The sequence below is a fragment of the Ammospiza nelsoni genome, chromosome 3 (assembly GCF_027579445.1).
Source record: "Ammospiza nelsoni isolate bAmmNel1 chromosome 3, bAmmNel1.pri, whole genome shotgun sequence".
NCBI classification, from domain to species: Eukaryota; Metazoa; Chordata; class Aves; order Passeriformes; family Passerellidae; genus Ammospiza; species Ammospiza nelsoni.
Genome location: NC_080635.1, coordinates 31,767,513 through 31,783,669, shown reverse-complemented (window position 1 = coordinate 31,783,669; position 16,157 = coordinate 31,767,513). Strand labels below are relative to the sequence as shown.

The following is a 16,157-nucleotide window of genomic DNA, read 5'->3' as shown; positions in this document are numbered from 1 at the left end:
CTGATTATGGTAGGTATGTGGTGAGGGATTAGGTTGCTGCTCCTGGCAGACTTTCTAAATTCTTCATTAAGGTCTTTCCATTGCCTGCAATGACGGTTTCATCCTCTGAGAAACTTAGGGGGAGGTAGGGTTTTCCCCTAGTGACCTGACTCCTTCCAGCAAATACTGAACTGAATTTGAGTGAAGCTAGAATTAACAAGTTTGTTTCCATGGAAATCTCTTAGGCTTGGCTGTTGCTGTACTTTGAGGGCTGTAGAGTTTGTAAATTGAATGAATAAATGCACTGGTCTTTTCTAAGGCACCTGCTCTGAGTATTCCTGTGTGGCTCTCATAGCAAGGGCAGCTGTCTCTCACTGGGATGGAAGTGTTTCCTTTCCCTTCCCTGCCAAACTAACCTTGCTCTCCTCTCTGCCCACAGTGTCTGCCATTACAGCCGCCTCTTCTGGGAATGGGGGGAAGGTGTCAAAGTGCACGACTCTCAGAAAAGACAAGATCCAGAGAAGCTATCAAAGGAGACTGTTCTGTCTTTCATCCAAGCACACTACCCCTAACCCTGCTCTCCTGAGGGTGCAGGGAGGGGCTGAGCCCAGCTTGGATTCTTCAGGGACTGATGGGACTGGGAAGGCTCCACAACTTCTATCCTGATATTCTCCAGAGCTGATTTCCTGGAGATGATGGAACCAGGGGATGGTATGCAGAAGGCACAGGATGAGGCTTTGCCCTGGTAGTGTATATAAGAGTATAGCCCAGGTAGCACCTGCTGCCAGAGTACCCAAGGTAACTCCTGGAGCCGAGGCCTAATGTCCTTTTGTCCTGACCTACTGCATGCATGAGGCCAAGGGGCTGGCAGCTTTCTGTGCTCCTATTGAAACATTCAGCAAGGTTTGTGGAGCTCTGTGTGTGCCAGAACTCCCCAGGCTTCTGCTTCTCTTGCAGTGTGGGAAGGAGCGGAGATGTTTTGATGGCAGAGGTGGGCAACAGCACATTGAAGAGGCCCTGCATTGCTCCTGGCAGCTCTCTCCTTGGCCTTGTCAAAGGCTACACTATCCAGTGGAAGGTGTTAAGTCTTTGGTGAGCTGTGAGCAAAAGTTATATATTCTTGTCAGTGTCTCCAATGCTTCTGTTTATCAAGGCACTCAGCTAGCCACTTGCAATTCTTATGTGATGGTTCCCTGTTGGAAAAAGGCCAATGCAGGTGATGAGTACAGTTCCTGGCATAGATCTGATGTGCTCACACTTCTGCAAGCTGCTGTGACAAGGATTTCCCGTCTCCAGGTTAGTGACTGATGCCAAGCCAGCAGCCTGGGGCTAATTTGTGAAAATGTACCATGGTTGGTGTATGTGCTTCATGGTACTTCTGAGACCAAGGTGCTTTGGTTCTTGGTACTTAACATTATTACCTAAACCTTCAGCGAGGAAAGTGGATGTGGGAGGGAAGACATAGAAAAGCTAGGATGCTGAAGTCCCTGGAAGAAATGATGGGAATGTCCAACTTAGTTAAAAAGACCCAGGGCTTCAGTAGAAAGATATTTCAACTTTAACCATGTAGGTTAATAAGAAGCAATTCCTGTCCCCTGACTGTACCCACTGGAAAGGTAACCAGACTTTACTTTTAAAATACCAGACTGGCTTTGAAATCCTCTGTATCCTATTTGACTCTGGAACTGCATCTGAGGTGAAGGCACAGAGCCAGGAAACTCCTCTCAGTATGGCATTTGTGTCAAGACTTCTCCATGCACTTCTGTGCCAGGCTCAATGTTGGCTTCTGTTGCATGTTTTACCTTCATTTCTGGTTTCTGTGGCACTTTGCCAAGTCTTCCACATAAATCAGAAGATAACACATAGTTGAATGCTTTGGGATAAACAGCAAGATAGTCCAATTTTTGTTTTGTTTTGTTTGTTCTTGGCTTGTTTTTAAACACTGATTGGCAGTAGGGAGAAAAGTGATTTAGGGGTTTATCTGAACTGTGCCTTAAGGAAAGCTATAGTTCTATAGCATCTATAGCGTTGTTTAGACTGTCTTTTTCTCCACATCCATATGAATGATTTGAACAAACCTGCGCAGCAAGACATAGAAACTTTGACTTAGACACAGGTCTGTCAAAGCAGTTGAAGGACTGCAGGCTGTTAGTGCATCCTCTTGGCTGATCTGTAGACCCTCTCTGCTCTCAAACATTGGTAAAACGTGTATGAAAGAAATGGTGGCTCTTCCCCCTAAACAAGAGGTGTGTCATTAGTAGCTTTGTCTTGGCAAAGGCACTTCCATGAGGGATGGGGAGGAATCTCTCCCAGTGGGCAATAAAGTACCTCAACCTCTGGTGTCCAGCCCTGTGTACAGTTGGCTTTTTAAACCAACCAGCAATTTGAGTTCCAAGGACCTCTGGGGACTGCCTTGAGGCTGTTCCAGTGCCAGCAATGCATGCTGCTCCCTCTGCCAGGCTCCTTTGCAGTGTTGTGTCCTCGGCTCAGAGCTTTGACTCCTGGGGGCTGGCAGACAGAAGAGTGACTAGGAAGTAAACCAGGATCAGTGTAGGCCTTGGAGGGTACAAAAAAACTTGGTCAGTCTGCAGGCTAGCTTTTATGAATAGATGCTTTGTTTATTCAGTTGTCTCTAGTCGCTTATTTTAATTTGCTTTTATTTTTATTTTTGATGCACTGAACCTTGATTCTAAATCTCCCTTCAAGAAGGCAGGCATGAGCCACCAAGCTACTTGCTTCCCTGCTGAGGGATTATGTTGGGAAGGGCGGGTGAGGAAGGTCTTGCTGAAGGGAGTATTTATGTATGTTAATTGCACAATGTATTGTTATTAGGCTTTGTATCATTTTGTGTTGACTTCTGTGCTTTCATGTTCTATTACCAATACAGCTTCTTTAGTTCTCAGCAGTCCTTCTTTCCTTTGCTTCCCACACAATTTGGGCCAGCAGTGCCTGTCAGTGTGGCAGCAGAGAAATGTCAGCAGAGCTAAATATTCAAGGCAGTCCATTTTAAAAGTTCTTGTGGCAAGTTTAGAGCATTGAAATGAGAGGGCATTACAGGGGACAGTCTCTGGAACTCCTGCAGCATGGGTAGGCTCCTGTTCCAGTCAAAGGAAGTACATTCCAGGCCACAACAGAGCAGTAACCCACTGTTGAGAGCTCACTGACCAGGGGCTTAAGTGCCTAACTTAGTCTAGGCTTACCATAGTGCAATATGTGCCAGTAAGGAAATAGTAGGATGAGAATAAAGCAGTGACTGAGAAACAGGACAGAACAGGGGGAAAAAAGCCACCAAATAAACAAAACAGGAAATTAAAAGGTCAAATTATTTTATTTAAAGCTTTACAGAAGCACTTTCATCTCTAGGGGTTGATGGTAAATTGTCTTCTGCAAACACTGATTCTCAAAGGCACAAAATGGCTACCAAGCTCTGATGCACTGGAGAGGTAGGCAGATCATCTCACAGTCCAAGCACCCATATCTCAATGTGGATGCTCCCTGCTTGCAGAGATACCTACGTGCCATCTGCTTTTGTGAATGTAGGATTCCTTTGGTCCTGGAAGTCGGGGTGGAGGAGGAAGCATCTTTAGCTCAGCTCTGGGAATATATAGAATTGCAACACCTACAGATTACCCTTAGCATCAAGAGCTTGGTCTCTTCAGTTTATGACTGTGTCACAGGAGCCAGGGTGTGTATTCCACCTGGGCTGGGCAGAAAGCACCTGTTTGTAATCACAAAGGTCCTCTTCAAAAGGGAGAATGTATTGCCTTCCTGGATCAGGCTGCATGGTCCTGACTGTGTTTTGGCTAAGATGGCACCACCTTGAGCTCTGCTTGACCTGATTTCCAAGTGCAAGCGTGCTGTGATTTCTGGTTTGTCTCCTGTCCTCCTCAATTTGCAGAGAAAAATCTTCCCTACAACAAGGCTTGGAGACAATAAACAAGAACAGTAATTTGAAATGCTGATCCTCACCCTTGGGGGAGGCACAATGGTGAGAGGAGGAAGAGCTCCTTGCAGGAGTCATTTGTTCAGCGGGGAAAATTCTTGAGTGCAATCACATTGTCCAGCAGGCGTAAATAAGAGCAATCAGCAATGCCATGGCCACAGCAAGGGCAGCATTCTTGCGATTTTCCTTACGAAGCACACTCAGTTCTTTCTCTGAGAAACAAACAAAAGACTTGTCTGTGAAGGTTCTTCATGTTGCAGCTGCATCTCCTTTCAAAACTCTCTTAAGAAGCACAAAGCTACCTTGGCCACAGGCAAAAAATTTGGGAGCAGTATGCAAAGCTGCCAACAGGGTATTGTGCTGAATGGGAGGTAACTACCCAAACTAGTAGGAGCCCTTTCATTTGCTCTCATCCTGACACTTGTGGTAGCTGTGCTTGGGAATACTTCAGTGCCAGACCAGTTCCTGTTGGGAAATGACACTGCTGTAGGCCTCTACTCAGGACAGACTGTCATTAGAATAACTGTGTGTTCCCTAGGAAAATGAAGGAGCCAGGAGGGCAGAGAGCTATTTCTACTATCTTCTAGATGTAACAGCCTGGTAGCTCTTTCTAGTGCTAAAATTTAAATACAACTGTAGCCACCTTTGAATGCTGCAGAATCTGTGTCTCCTTACACCTCAGAATGATCAGTGTGGAGAAGGCCTGAACCTGGGCACTTATTCTGTTTGGGTCTGAAGCTTTTAGCTTTTTAGAGACAGGTAAACCAGGGAGAAGGAAAGCAACCTTAGAACAACAGATGCAGAGAGAGGAAGACGGTGGCTATTTCAATCATGGAGTCTTACCAATCTCCATTTCTGTTTGGTTCCCTTTACCAAAGATGAGAATCCCACTCTTACTAGTTCTCTTCCAGAAAACTTTGCTGGCTGGTACAGGCAAGCAGTGAGGCCTCCAGCCTTACAGACTGCAAGGCCAAACAGCACTAAGTGTGTGTCAGGCAAGGCTGGGGTGTGCACTGTCCAGAGACAGACTGCTTCTGTTGCTGAGTTCATCTGCACAGACTACACACCTTACTGTCTCTACAGTTTGCACAAGCAGCCTCCAGCAGTTGCCAAGTGGTGCTGGTAATCAAAAGAGACTTTTAGCTGTTCTTTCTGCCCCATTCTTCACCTAATACAAGCACTCTCATGCAGCCACAGAGCAACCTGCTTGAATGTGCAAGGCCACAAAGGAAGTGACAGGGTCACATAACCTCACACACAGCAGTGCCAGCTTAAACGGATGCTGACAATGCCACTGTCAGCAGCTGCTGTTCATGGCCTCAAGTGCATCAGCTGGAATAAGGAAAGATTTAGTCAGAGGCCATAGCAGTGATGTCACCATTAGGTGAGGCTGTTGCTGCTGTCTGAGCTGCTGTCACACTGCTCTGCTGATGCCACCAGGGCTGCCTGACTGCTGACTGGTGAAAGGGTGGCAGCAAATTTCAATCTTCTGCTGTCTCTAGTGGTAGGCCCTTAGGGAACAGCTTTCAGTCTGTTTAAAATAACTGTTACTCTTCTGGAAACAGTCCTCTAGCATGAGTTATAATTACAAATTTGCCGGCCATACCCCAGCTTTCAACCCTCTAGACCCAAAAGAATACTTGTGCCTCTTTCCCTTGTGTGAGCTCTGCTGCTTGCACAGCTGCAGAGTACTGCCAAGCAGGTAACACACTGATCAGTTCCTGAAGATGTACAAAGCAGCACCTCTAGTGGAACGGAAGTCCTGTCAAGTATGGTATCTCAGAGAGGCTTTCATTCTAAGTGTCTGCAGCAGGACTTGCACCAAGGAAGGACCCTGGCTCTCTAGCAGTGCAGGCAGCACGTCAGTGTGAATCGCTATGCTCTTGTGCTGAGTGGCCTCATAAATTGATGCAGTAAGAACCTTCCCCAAGGAAGGTATATTTTGCTACACTCCTGATAGCACTTAGCACTTACCTTCTTGCCTAGCAAGCCTCTACTAGGAAAAAAAAAAAAAAAGGTTGGGGAGAGGGATGTTAAAAGCTACTCAAGCCAATCTGTTAGCTATGATTATCTAAAGACTGGTAATCTGGGGTGTGTGGAGGGGGACATTTTCTCCCCTTCATTAGCTGATGCTTATTTTTTTCCCTATGGAAGTACAGCTCAAGTAGGAGGATGCAGACTCCTATTATAATATGCTGACTACATTTCCATTAGTTTAGCTCCCTTTGGTTGAAGCTAAATTCAAAGGCAGAAGTCAGAGGTGGCAGGAGCTTGAAGACAAAGCTAAGCTGCAGCACTGATCCCATCCTGCCCAGAGGGACCATTTTTAATGAAGCTCTTACCATAGTTGTCAGCTTTGGTCATTAGTAAGTTTCGCTCTCTCTCCAGTGACTTTCTGTAATGAGAAGAGGAGTTCATTACCTGCGAGGCAGAACACAGCCTATTTCTTTGCTTACATGATGGAAGAGAGACTGTCCCCACTGCGGGGGATATCTGCTCAGAGGATGAGCCCCTCACCCCCTCCCTGCTGGAAGGGTGACAGTTTAGAAGTACCCAGTTGTGCAACAGAAGAGATGCAGCATTTTAGATTATTTTTTCCTTCCCCCAAATTGCTTCCTGTCTCTCCTTTCAGGAGAGCATTGTAGAAAGGGTTCTTGGGTCATTTCCCTGCTCCAGTTCCCCCTAGGTGAGGCAGGAAGTTCTGAAACAGCTATGGGATGGGGGAGCTTATATGCTCTCTGGAGGATCCTTCCCCCCATCACATTGGGCTTAGTGCTTGAATAGCAATTCTTCTCACCATTTGAAGCTGGGATCCCTTTTTCAGAGGTATCCAATTTGCAGAAATTGGTGAACTCAAGGAAACAAGCTGAATCCAAGCCCAGTACTAATAGAGTTAAACAACCTGTCATTAGACTGAAGACTCATAATAACAAAAAAGACTAAGTTAGGCCAACCCAGCCCTTGTCTTAAATTGCACAAGATTAATTAATATGCAGATTAAAATATAAACCTAAAGTGAAATTCCTGAGAGCAGCAGTGTTTCCATTACAGCAGTGAGGACATGGTCAGTCCTCTCAGACTCTGCACATAAATAAACATGCACTAACAAATTATCTCCTGGTTCAGAGAAGGCAGAAAGTGTAACAGAGTTTGTTGTTCCCCTTGGGGCACAGTAAGAACAACCTGTAGGAGGAAAGAGATCCAAATCTATGTGTACAGCTAGTTAAGTGTAAGGGAGGGCAAGAAAGCAAGCTACATTAGGAGCAGCAGGAGAGGAAAGGGCTCTAGAAGAAAACTGGGTGGAGGGCAGCCAGTAGGAAGTGAGAAGACAGATTTACCAACATGACTGAGCTGCTACTTAGAAAGTTGCCTTGTGAAGAGAGTCAAGGGAAGAAGCTTTGAGAAAGAGACATGGAGAAACCATGACAACTGAACTTCAAAGTGGAAAAGCAGAGCTCCTCTTTGTGTGCTATACACTGAATCGATAATTTTGATCACGGTACCTTCCCTCCAGGGTTTTTCAAAGGGTCTGGAATTGGACAATGGAAGTTCTACTTCCATACAAGCTGTAAAACTCATAGAAGGCCCCAAGAATCTTAATTCGTAATTCTTTGCTCTAGGCCCTGTATTTCAATCAGAAACTATCATATATCACATCCTGTCAAGTTCCCGCAGCTGTAGGTTTGGTTGTTGGCCACCTAAGCCCCAGATAAAGAATACAGACAGTAACAAGGAGAATTTAGGCCAGGAAAGGATTGTTAAGACGAGGAGCTACAGACAAGAGGGACAGGAAGAGACAGGACCCTGTCTAAATACTGATGGGGATATAGAACTCCAGTAAAGGAAGAGGGGGAAGTGCAAAGGAGAGTTTTAAGTTTAACAAAGAAGTTAAAGTAAGCCTGATAAATGTCAGGGGATGGTGACATCACTATTTTTATGATCATTTCTAATGGGGTTCTACAGGACAGTAGTGTAGAGCAAACATGAGGATCATCAGGACCACTCCCTGGGCTGATGACTGAGCTTCCCAGCCTTTTTGCTAGGAGCAGACCAGTAGGATGCTAGTGACTGAAAAAAATGTTCTCAAGCAGAGAGATTTGAGAATCAGCTGGGACATCTAATTCTCTTGCTTCACACTCAAGAGAAACAGCAGGTTCTGCCTATGTCTACTACAAAATCCAGGTCAAAATCCTTGCCTGACTCCCAGTTCTAGAAGCCAACAACTGCTGCCTCTCTGGCAGCCACAGATTTCAGGGGAATTGTCCCTCTTAGCATTCCCAAGAAAAGCCAGTGTGTTAATTCATCCCTACATCCACACACATTAGCAACACAGGCACAGATATTTTCCCTCAGCTGCTTTTGCAGCTGGATCCCAGCCTGGTTTGGCCCTCAGCAGTAGTTGCTGCACATCTCCCTGATTGAACCCAGGTGGCTTCAGCAAGGCCTGAGCAGCAGTGTGCAGAAGACCTTTGCCAGATTCACAGAGCAGGTTCCTAACAGGCCAGGAGCCAGGCCTGCAAATGAACTGGCAAGTTTCAGGCACTACTTGTCTGCTTGTGGCACAGGCTGGAGTCAGGCTGTTAATAAGATATAGCTCTCTCTCTCTATCACTGTACTTCTCACAGAGGCAAATTCCCCAAGAAAGCTCCAAGCTGTGGGAAGAGAGTTGTGTCATGGGAATGTCACACATTCCCGCCCCTTCAAGAGCCCTTGCTTGGTGCTACAGCAGGATGACAGCTAAGCTGAAGTGCACACACTCAGCTGTGTAAGGAGCTGGTCAGCAATACCTTCCTTCGGGGCTGAGCTTCTCCCTGCGCAGCTTTAGGTCCACCTCTTCCATGCTCTGTCTGCAGCGTGCCAGCTTCTCCTCCAGTCCATCAATCTGAAAAACACCACTCCAGTCACCATCATTTCTTCTCCCAGCTTACAAAGACTCATCCCCATGCAGATGGTGGCAGTTCAGCTACTATTCCTCCCCAGATCAAGGGAAGAATCCCAGATCTGTGTAGAGATCACAGCACAGAGAACTCATCATCTCCCAGCTCAGCCTGTATTCTAGCCCAGACAACTGTAACATCTTCACCCCAGACAAAGCCAAGCCAGCCCTGACACTGCCAATTGTGTGGCTGGCCAGCACCCTTTTGCTAGATCTGATCCTGTTCCAGCCTGCTTTAGTTTCTTTGCATGTGGGTCTACAAGGAAAGGTGTGATCTTAGGTATCTTTATGCAATTAGAGGATAAAAGGAGAGACACTGGCCTAAACCAAAGCCTGAGGGACAGGGTCTTATGTTAGCACTGTGAATGGATGCAGAAATCTACAAAGCACCCCCAGCTGTCTGGTTGGGTGAAGAGGGAACAAAGAGAAACTTCCAGTCTCTTTTACCCAGCAAAATCTACAACAGCAACAGAAGTCTACACAGTATGGTCAAGAGAGCATTTGCCTCTTCAACCTGTACCAAGTGTTGGCAGCAATAAGTTTCTGTGCAGAAAAACACTGGTTATCTCCTTGTGTCTCTTCATCAAGTATCCCAACAGCCACCCCTGTGTCTTCCTGTGGAGGGCAGTAACCACAGCTAGGCACAGGAGGGTTCATTTCCTTGTATGCAAACAGACTGCCCAGGAAGGGATCCTACCATAGGCAACAGTTCTGGGAATCACTCCTCTCTTCTGCCTGGCAACCACAGCATAGATATCTCAAGAAAAACTTTGTCTTTCAAGCTTGCTTCCAGCAGGGAAACAGTGGGCTAATCAGACAACATGAACACAATAACCTAGCCTGAAAGAAAACGGCCTCAGTGCACTAAGGTGGCAGTGACCTCTGTGCAACACTGCTGCTGTGCCTGGTTCTCCAGGGAAGGCCAAGGCTGGCAGCACAGCCTCCCTGTGGTGGGAGCTTTCACACACCAGACACTAAGAGGCAGCACAGTGCCAGGTAAAGGTGGAATGAGCTGCCTGGACACCAGTCTCAGAAGCAGCCCAGAGCACACACATACTCATAAACAGTAATAAGGGAAACAAAATCAAAGTAGTGATCCCTAATTATTGCTGCTTTGGGATCAGCTCTGTTCTGATCAGCTCCTGTTAATGAGCTCATTAACAATCTCACACCTTCTGCTCAGGAAAAGCAGGCAAGCATTATAACTAAGCAGGACTGGAGAGAAGAGGCTTGACATAAAGCAGACCATGAAAAGAAGTTTAACCAGTCAAATAGTCTGGAAGAGGCACAGCAGAGCTGGGGAGAGGGACATATAAGAAGGCTCAAATAAATATTTGATTTATCAGATAGCAATCTCAAAGTCCTGGGCTATTAGGCAACTCTGCCAGTGCTCAAGATGCCAAACTCCCCAGAGGCACATGCCCAGCTTCCTGAGCTCAAGGGGAGCACCAAGGCATGTCACTGATCCCAAAGCTCAGGGAAGAGCACTTCTGTTGTTGGCAATGCTTGGTTTTGCCTGGATGAGGGTAATTGTCCTCCTCCATTTCCAGCTGTGCCACTTAAGGATGTTAACTGCAGCTGCTCATCGCCATGTCATGCACTACAACTCAGCATGATGCATTGCCCCAGTCTGCTTCAGGGCCAAGAAAGGGCTTCACCCAGGCCAGCTCTGACCACACTTATCAGCAAGTTACTTTAAGTACCAGAGTGGTACAGCACAGGTGAGGTGTTGGTCCAGTGAAATTTAAGGATTACCATATCCCTCACCAGTTCCTACCATTTGCAAATGGCAGTTTCTGCTCCCTTAGCTGCAGAAACCCTTACATGCACACACAGGAAAAGATTCTTCAGCATGTGTTACCTGGCTCCTCCTTAGCCTGTTAAATTATTACAGTGCATCGTGGCTTCTCTGGAAATATATTAAAAAAAAATGCTAAATAATACATTAAAGAATTAATGAGAGCTTTACTCAGTCAGCTGCCAACCCCACCACTAAATTATCCATGCTACTGCACTCCAATCCTCTCCTCCATGCCTGCTCCTCCTAGCTGGCATTTGCTCTCACTAGTACATTCTCTGCCCATACTTCCCTCATTTCATGAGACTTAACAAGAGTATATTCTGCCCAACTTTGTCAGTGCGTTCACTTTCTGCTGACTAAAAATCTCCAGATTCCACATAATACTTTAAAGTTTCAACTGGTTTTACTGCTCTTAAATCAAACCCCAAGTTTGGGTCCCCTGCTGGAGAGCAATAATTTGCTAATAAACCACATGCCCCAGAACTGCACCATCAGCTGTGCTAAGCTGGGGGCACAAGGGATAAAAAATAACCAGAAAAAAAAAGAAAAAGCAAGCAAGGAAGATTGCTGAATGAACAAAATACTTTTCTTTCAGAATCCCACTACTTCTTTTCTTCTGGCTAGCCTAGGTTATTAGGGGTTATAAGGAAGGACAAGAGTGGGGATTCACAGATGTTATCCATTCACTGTGCCTCAGTTTCCCCACTTATAAATTAAGACAATAAATTCTGCCTCCTGAAGGCAGCTCATTTGAATAAGAAGCCTCAGACACCAACCCAAACTATGGGCAGAGCATATCTTGATATGTCAATGCCATAGCCTTGCTTGGCATTTAGGAGCTGCTCCTGCAAGCCAGGAGTCTCTCAGCAACTCAGCCATCCAAGTAACTCTTCACTGCAGAACAAAAGAAATACAGAAAAGAAACTAAGCACAAGGAAAAAAATCAGAGTAATATCTGGGAACTACTGCTTACTCTCAGGGCTGCTCAGGAAACTCCTGGCAGGGGGTAGAGTCTGTAAAATTGTAGCACAAGAAAATCTGTAGGGCTTTGCCATAATTCCCTGCTACAGCTAGCCCTCCAGGAGAGCAATCCTAGAAGCAGATGCTCACCTGAGCGTGCTGTGGATGGAAAGCTTTACCTCCTACTAAATAATATGTGAGGTTAGTTTGGGTACATACCTGGGCACAATGGAAGCCCAGAGGAAAACAAGGAGCCGAGCTCGCTTAGCTGAACCACCCTTGCACTTCACACTTGCATTATTTCTTTAGTGGCAATCTCAGCACAGTGCCTCCTAAGTTGCAAAGATGAACCTTTCCTCCTTTTAGCTCTCCTTTCCTTGAAGGGGATCCTCTGGGACAGAGCTGAAATGCAGCAAGCAGAAAGCTCACATGACAGCTCCTCAGGTTCACACAGATGGTAACAGGGACACAGGACTTCATTCACAGCAACATCTTTAAGTAGTTTCAGTTAAAAAGGGGGAAGGAAACATGTGATTCACATCCAGGCAGCAGATCTGGGCACACAGAGCTGCCCTTCTGAAGCTCCAGAAAGTCAAGTCCCAGCAGCTTTGGATCCACGCAGGGATCTAAGACCAGATGCTTCCTTTGCTCCACAGGTATGACAAGACATTCAGCTACTTTTGCTGAATTCTGGCAACATCTGCTCATGATCTGGAAACCTTTTTAAACTAGAGAGACCTGGAATGGATTTCAATCCAAACTGACTTACATGCTTATTACAAATTCCATTTGTTGGGACCATCTTGGGCAGAGAGCCCAAAATGGCTCACATAAAGGCAGAGAGAAAGAGAGAAGTGAAAAAGAAGCAGGTTTGCTTATAGAATTGAGCTGGATCCCATTTAATACATTTTGTAGCAAATTAATGAAGGCTTTCTTTCCAGCAGAAAGGCTAAAAGCGCTTTTCAAGAACTGGCATCCACCCTCCACTTTCATGAATTCCCTAATTAAGATACTGGCAAAGAGCCATATCACACATACGTCGACATCCAACAGCATTAGATAATGAGGTTTTCATCTTCTGACCCTCATAAAACAGATCAAAGCCAACTGAAGAGGTGGGGGCAAAGAAAAAAACCCTTCCCTGAGCAGTCTTTACATGCCTTGTCACCTGCCAGCACACTTGAGCTGTTCTTTCACAGAAGAATTAATGGTTCCTGCATCCACAAATTCGGCTGGATTATTAAAATCAGTCCAGCAGAGACAAATTTTGTTTAAATTCAAGTGCTAACTTGCTGTTCATGGACACACTTCCATTTTCTCCATGCTCTTGGAATCATTTTGTACACTGGAAAATCATTTCACAGACATGCCGCCCACAGCATGCTTGGAAATATTTACCAGACAAGCTAGTCACAGCAGAGGATGATCCACCAGCAAAGATGGCTCCTACAGAACAACCCTGTGTGCTGCTAAAGGAGGAAAGGCTGGATCCTACCTCCACCTCCTCCTTCAGCTTTGCAGGCACCATCTCGTTAGTCAGCCCATCCTGCCTCAGCGCAGAGCAGCGGCTTTGCAGGACCGCACACAGGTGTGACCACAGAGCAGTGAGCCACATTTTCAAACTTCTGCCTGAACAGCTTCACTGAGCAGGAACTGTGTCGGCTTTCCCCTATTCTTTATGCTCCTCCACAGACACTGATCAGCCATTGCCCTGCCAGAAGCAGCAACACATGTAACAATACTTTACAGAAGCACACATGTGACATTTTGCTGCCCAGGCACTGCCTTTAATTTAATGCACTTTTCTGCTTCTCTGATATCTTTTTTCAGTTGTTGCCTGAGCCACAAGTATATTTACAATATTCTTTGGTGAGAAGTTTCACAGCAGGTTATGGGGAGAACCAACCCCTCCTGTTTGTTCTGAGCTTGTCAGCTGCTGGTTTCATTTGATAGCCCTAACTTTGTATTGACAATGTATGTTCATTCTTTGTTTAAAGCTACAAATAGCATGCAGAGGATATAGGCCTATATTGGTTCCCTTGCAGTCATATTTTCCAGCTTAAAAGGACCTGAAATGCTTGGTAGTTTCTTGCATAAAGCTCTCCACACCTTTGGTCATCCTTGTCACTCTCTTGAGTTAATTTCATTTTCACTATTTTGGTACAAAATGGACTAGTCTTGCCAGTTTCATTTTCCTGATGAATTTCCTCAAGCAAGTCCTATGCAGCTCAGCATTGTCACTAGGGCTGCCTGTCAAAAGACTAGAGCTATATGAAAGAAGTGGCACAAATTTAAACCAACACAACATTATGGAGACCCATTTATATCCATTTAAACAGATCATATCAATTACACCTGCAATTTGTAAGTGCAAGGTAATCTGATAAGTGTCCATATAGAAAATTGCATTCATTTAGCATCATGACTTCAGTTAAACAAGCATGACTCTGCCTAGATGAGGCCTTTCAAAGCTAGTCATGCATCACACCACATTAAGACTCGTTTGAAAAGTTTTCTTTACAATCATAACAGTTCAGAAGGTAATACTGAACAGAGTAATTTTAACTTATGAATCAAGTATCTTGGTTGTCATGCAAACTAAAACACAGCCCTCTCTTCCTCTGGCTTAAAGGCATTTTTTCCTTCCTCCCTAACCTCTCTTCAGTAGTGTTCTCATCACTGCAAGTGGAAAGAATTTTATCTAGTAGTAGTGTCTTTGCACTGTGCTCCTTCCAGACAGGAGATTTTTACCTGTAACGCACAAAAAGGAGTAATTCAACAGTCCCTTCAAAACTAGTATGTTCCATCCTGAAAACTTCTAAAAATCACCACAAAACTTAATCTAAAGCTACTACAAGTCCTCAAACACTTTGCAGGAATTTTCTGTGGCAGCTAAAATCAGTCCCTTTTCATTCTGTGAACAGCAGGTCCCTAACAGGCTGAGCCATTTTGCCACCACTCTTTTTGTAAGGTAGACCCTACCATCTCAACACTTCTTGTCTACCAATTCTCAAACCACAACCACAAAAAAAAAAAAAAAATTGTCACTGTTCAATTCTCTCTGGCAGGCTCACCAAAGGAAGCCTGGACAGTCAGCAAAGCCCTCTGGACCCTCTGGTGGTTATATTTGGGTTAGAGTGCTCAGAACTGTGTTTCTCTAATGCAAGCCTAACCAATGAAACACACTAGATAATCATAAACCAAACTCCCATTCCACACAGCAGGATGAGAGGGGGTCTCATCAATACATATAAATATCTTAAAGGTGGGTGTGAAGAGATTGGTGCCAAACTCTTTTCAGTGGCACCCAGTGAAGCAATGATGAGGAGCAATGCCTGCAAACTAAAACACAAGTTCCAGCTCAATGTGAGGAAAAAACCTTTTTAGACAGAAACAGACCACTGGAACAGGCTGCTCCAGCAGGCTGTGGGGTTTCCCTCTCTGGAGACTTTCAAAATCTACCTAGTCACATTGCTGTGTGATCTGCTCTAGGTGACCCTGCCCTGGCACAGGGGTTGGATGAGATGATATCCAGAGGTCCTTTCCAGCCCTAAGGAGTTTGTGACATTCACCTTAATGTTACTAGCTGGTGACATATGGCATGCCCTGCCATTTCCCTGGCCTTTCCATTCTGGTTACATTGGTCTGTTGTGCATGTGCTCACCTGAAAACACTTCAGGGCAGAGAGGTGACCAGTGAAACTCACTGAATGAATTGTGCCCCATTGCAGCCATTTGTGAGGAACATTCAGGATTTACTGTCCCCACAGACCTGAACTCAAACAGACTTGAGTCCAGACAGCACTGTTCAGTGCAGGAGCCAGAAAGGCATGTGCTTCAGGGAGATCTTAACTAACACAACTCAGGTTGTTTACAGAAAGACAAAGCTTCAGCAGAGCTTAGCAGCAGCCCTCCTGCCACCCAGGAGATCACAGTTCCACAGAATGGGTAAGATTTGAAGGCACCACAGTGCTCCATCTCCTCCAACCTCCCTGCTCAAGAAGAGCCATCCTCAAGCACATGGCACAGGTGCAATCTCCAGTGAGGGAGACACAGACAAAACACCCAAGCACAATGAAAAGGCAGCCTTAGAAGGAAGACATACTCCTGAAACCCAGCCTTTCCCCTTTCTCCTCGCTGTGATTACAGGCCCCTCACATGGCGGTTTATCACTGGGCTCCCCTCAAGTAGCAGCAGCACACAGCTGACTTCCAGCGCCGCACGTACACAACGGGCTGGTGGTCACGGCCCGCCGCAGCATCCCCACGGGCACACACACACCCACGGCCCCTCACGGCACTGGCTCAAGGGCTCGGCAGGAGCAAGGACACCACACGCCATCGCTCAAGGCGGGAGTAAGGCTGTGGCTCCAAGCCCCTCGCCTGCCCGGCCGCTGCACCCCCCTCACCTCCCGGGCCACGCTGGGCCCCGCTCGCCGCCTGCCCATGGTCCGGCCCCGCCCGCCGCGCATGCGCAGGGCGCCCCGTGCGCCACCGCCCTGGAGCGGGGCCGCGCTTGGCTGGGCTGGGCGGGTGCCAT

At 46.2% G+C, this 16,157-nt stretch overlaps 2 protein-coding genes across 3 annotated transcripts in view; one reads left to right on the top strand and one right to left on the bottom strand.

The window, feature by feature from the left end:
• The window catches only part of CMTR1 (cap methyltransferase 1), a 26,964-nt gene extending 23,670 nt beyond the window's left edge, over window positions 1-3,294 (top strand). For both annotated transcript variants that reach the window (XM_059467771.1, XM_059467770.1), the window contains exon 24: window positions 419-3,294. In XM_059467771.1, coding sequence (XP_059323754.1) covers window positions 419-551 — 133 coding nt within the window. In that variant the 3' untranslated portion in view covers window positions 552-3,294. The remainder of the gene's footprint in view (window positions 1-418) is intronic.
• CCDC167 (coiled-coil domain containing 167) lies at window positions 3,289-16,157 on the bottom strand. The gene is given in 5 exon segments (XM_059467772.1): window positions 3,289-4,134; window positions 6,265-6,317; window positions 8,710-8,804; window positions 16,027-16,097; window positions 16,100-16,157. Coding segments are annotated over 5 exon segments (381 nt in total). The 3' UTR covers window positions 3,289-4,030.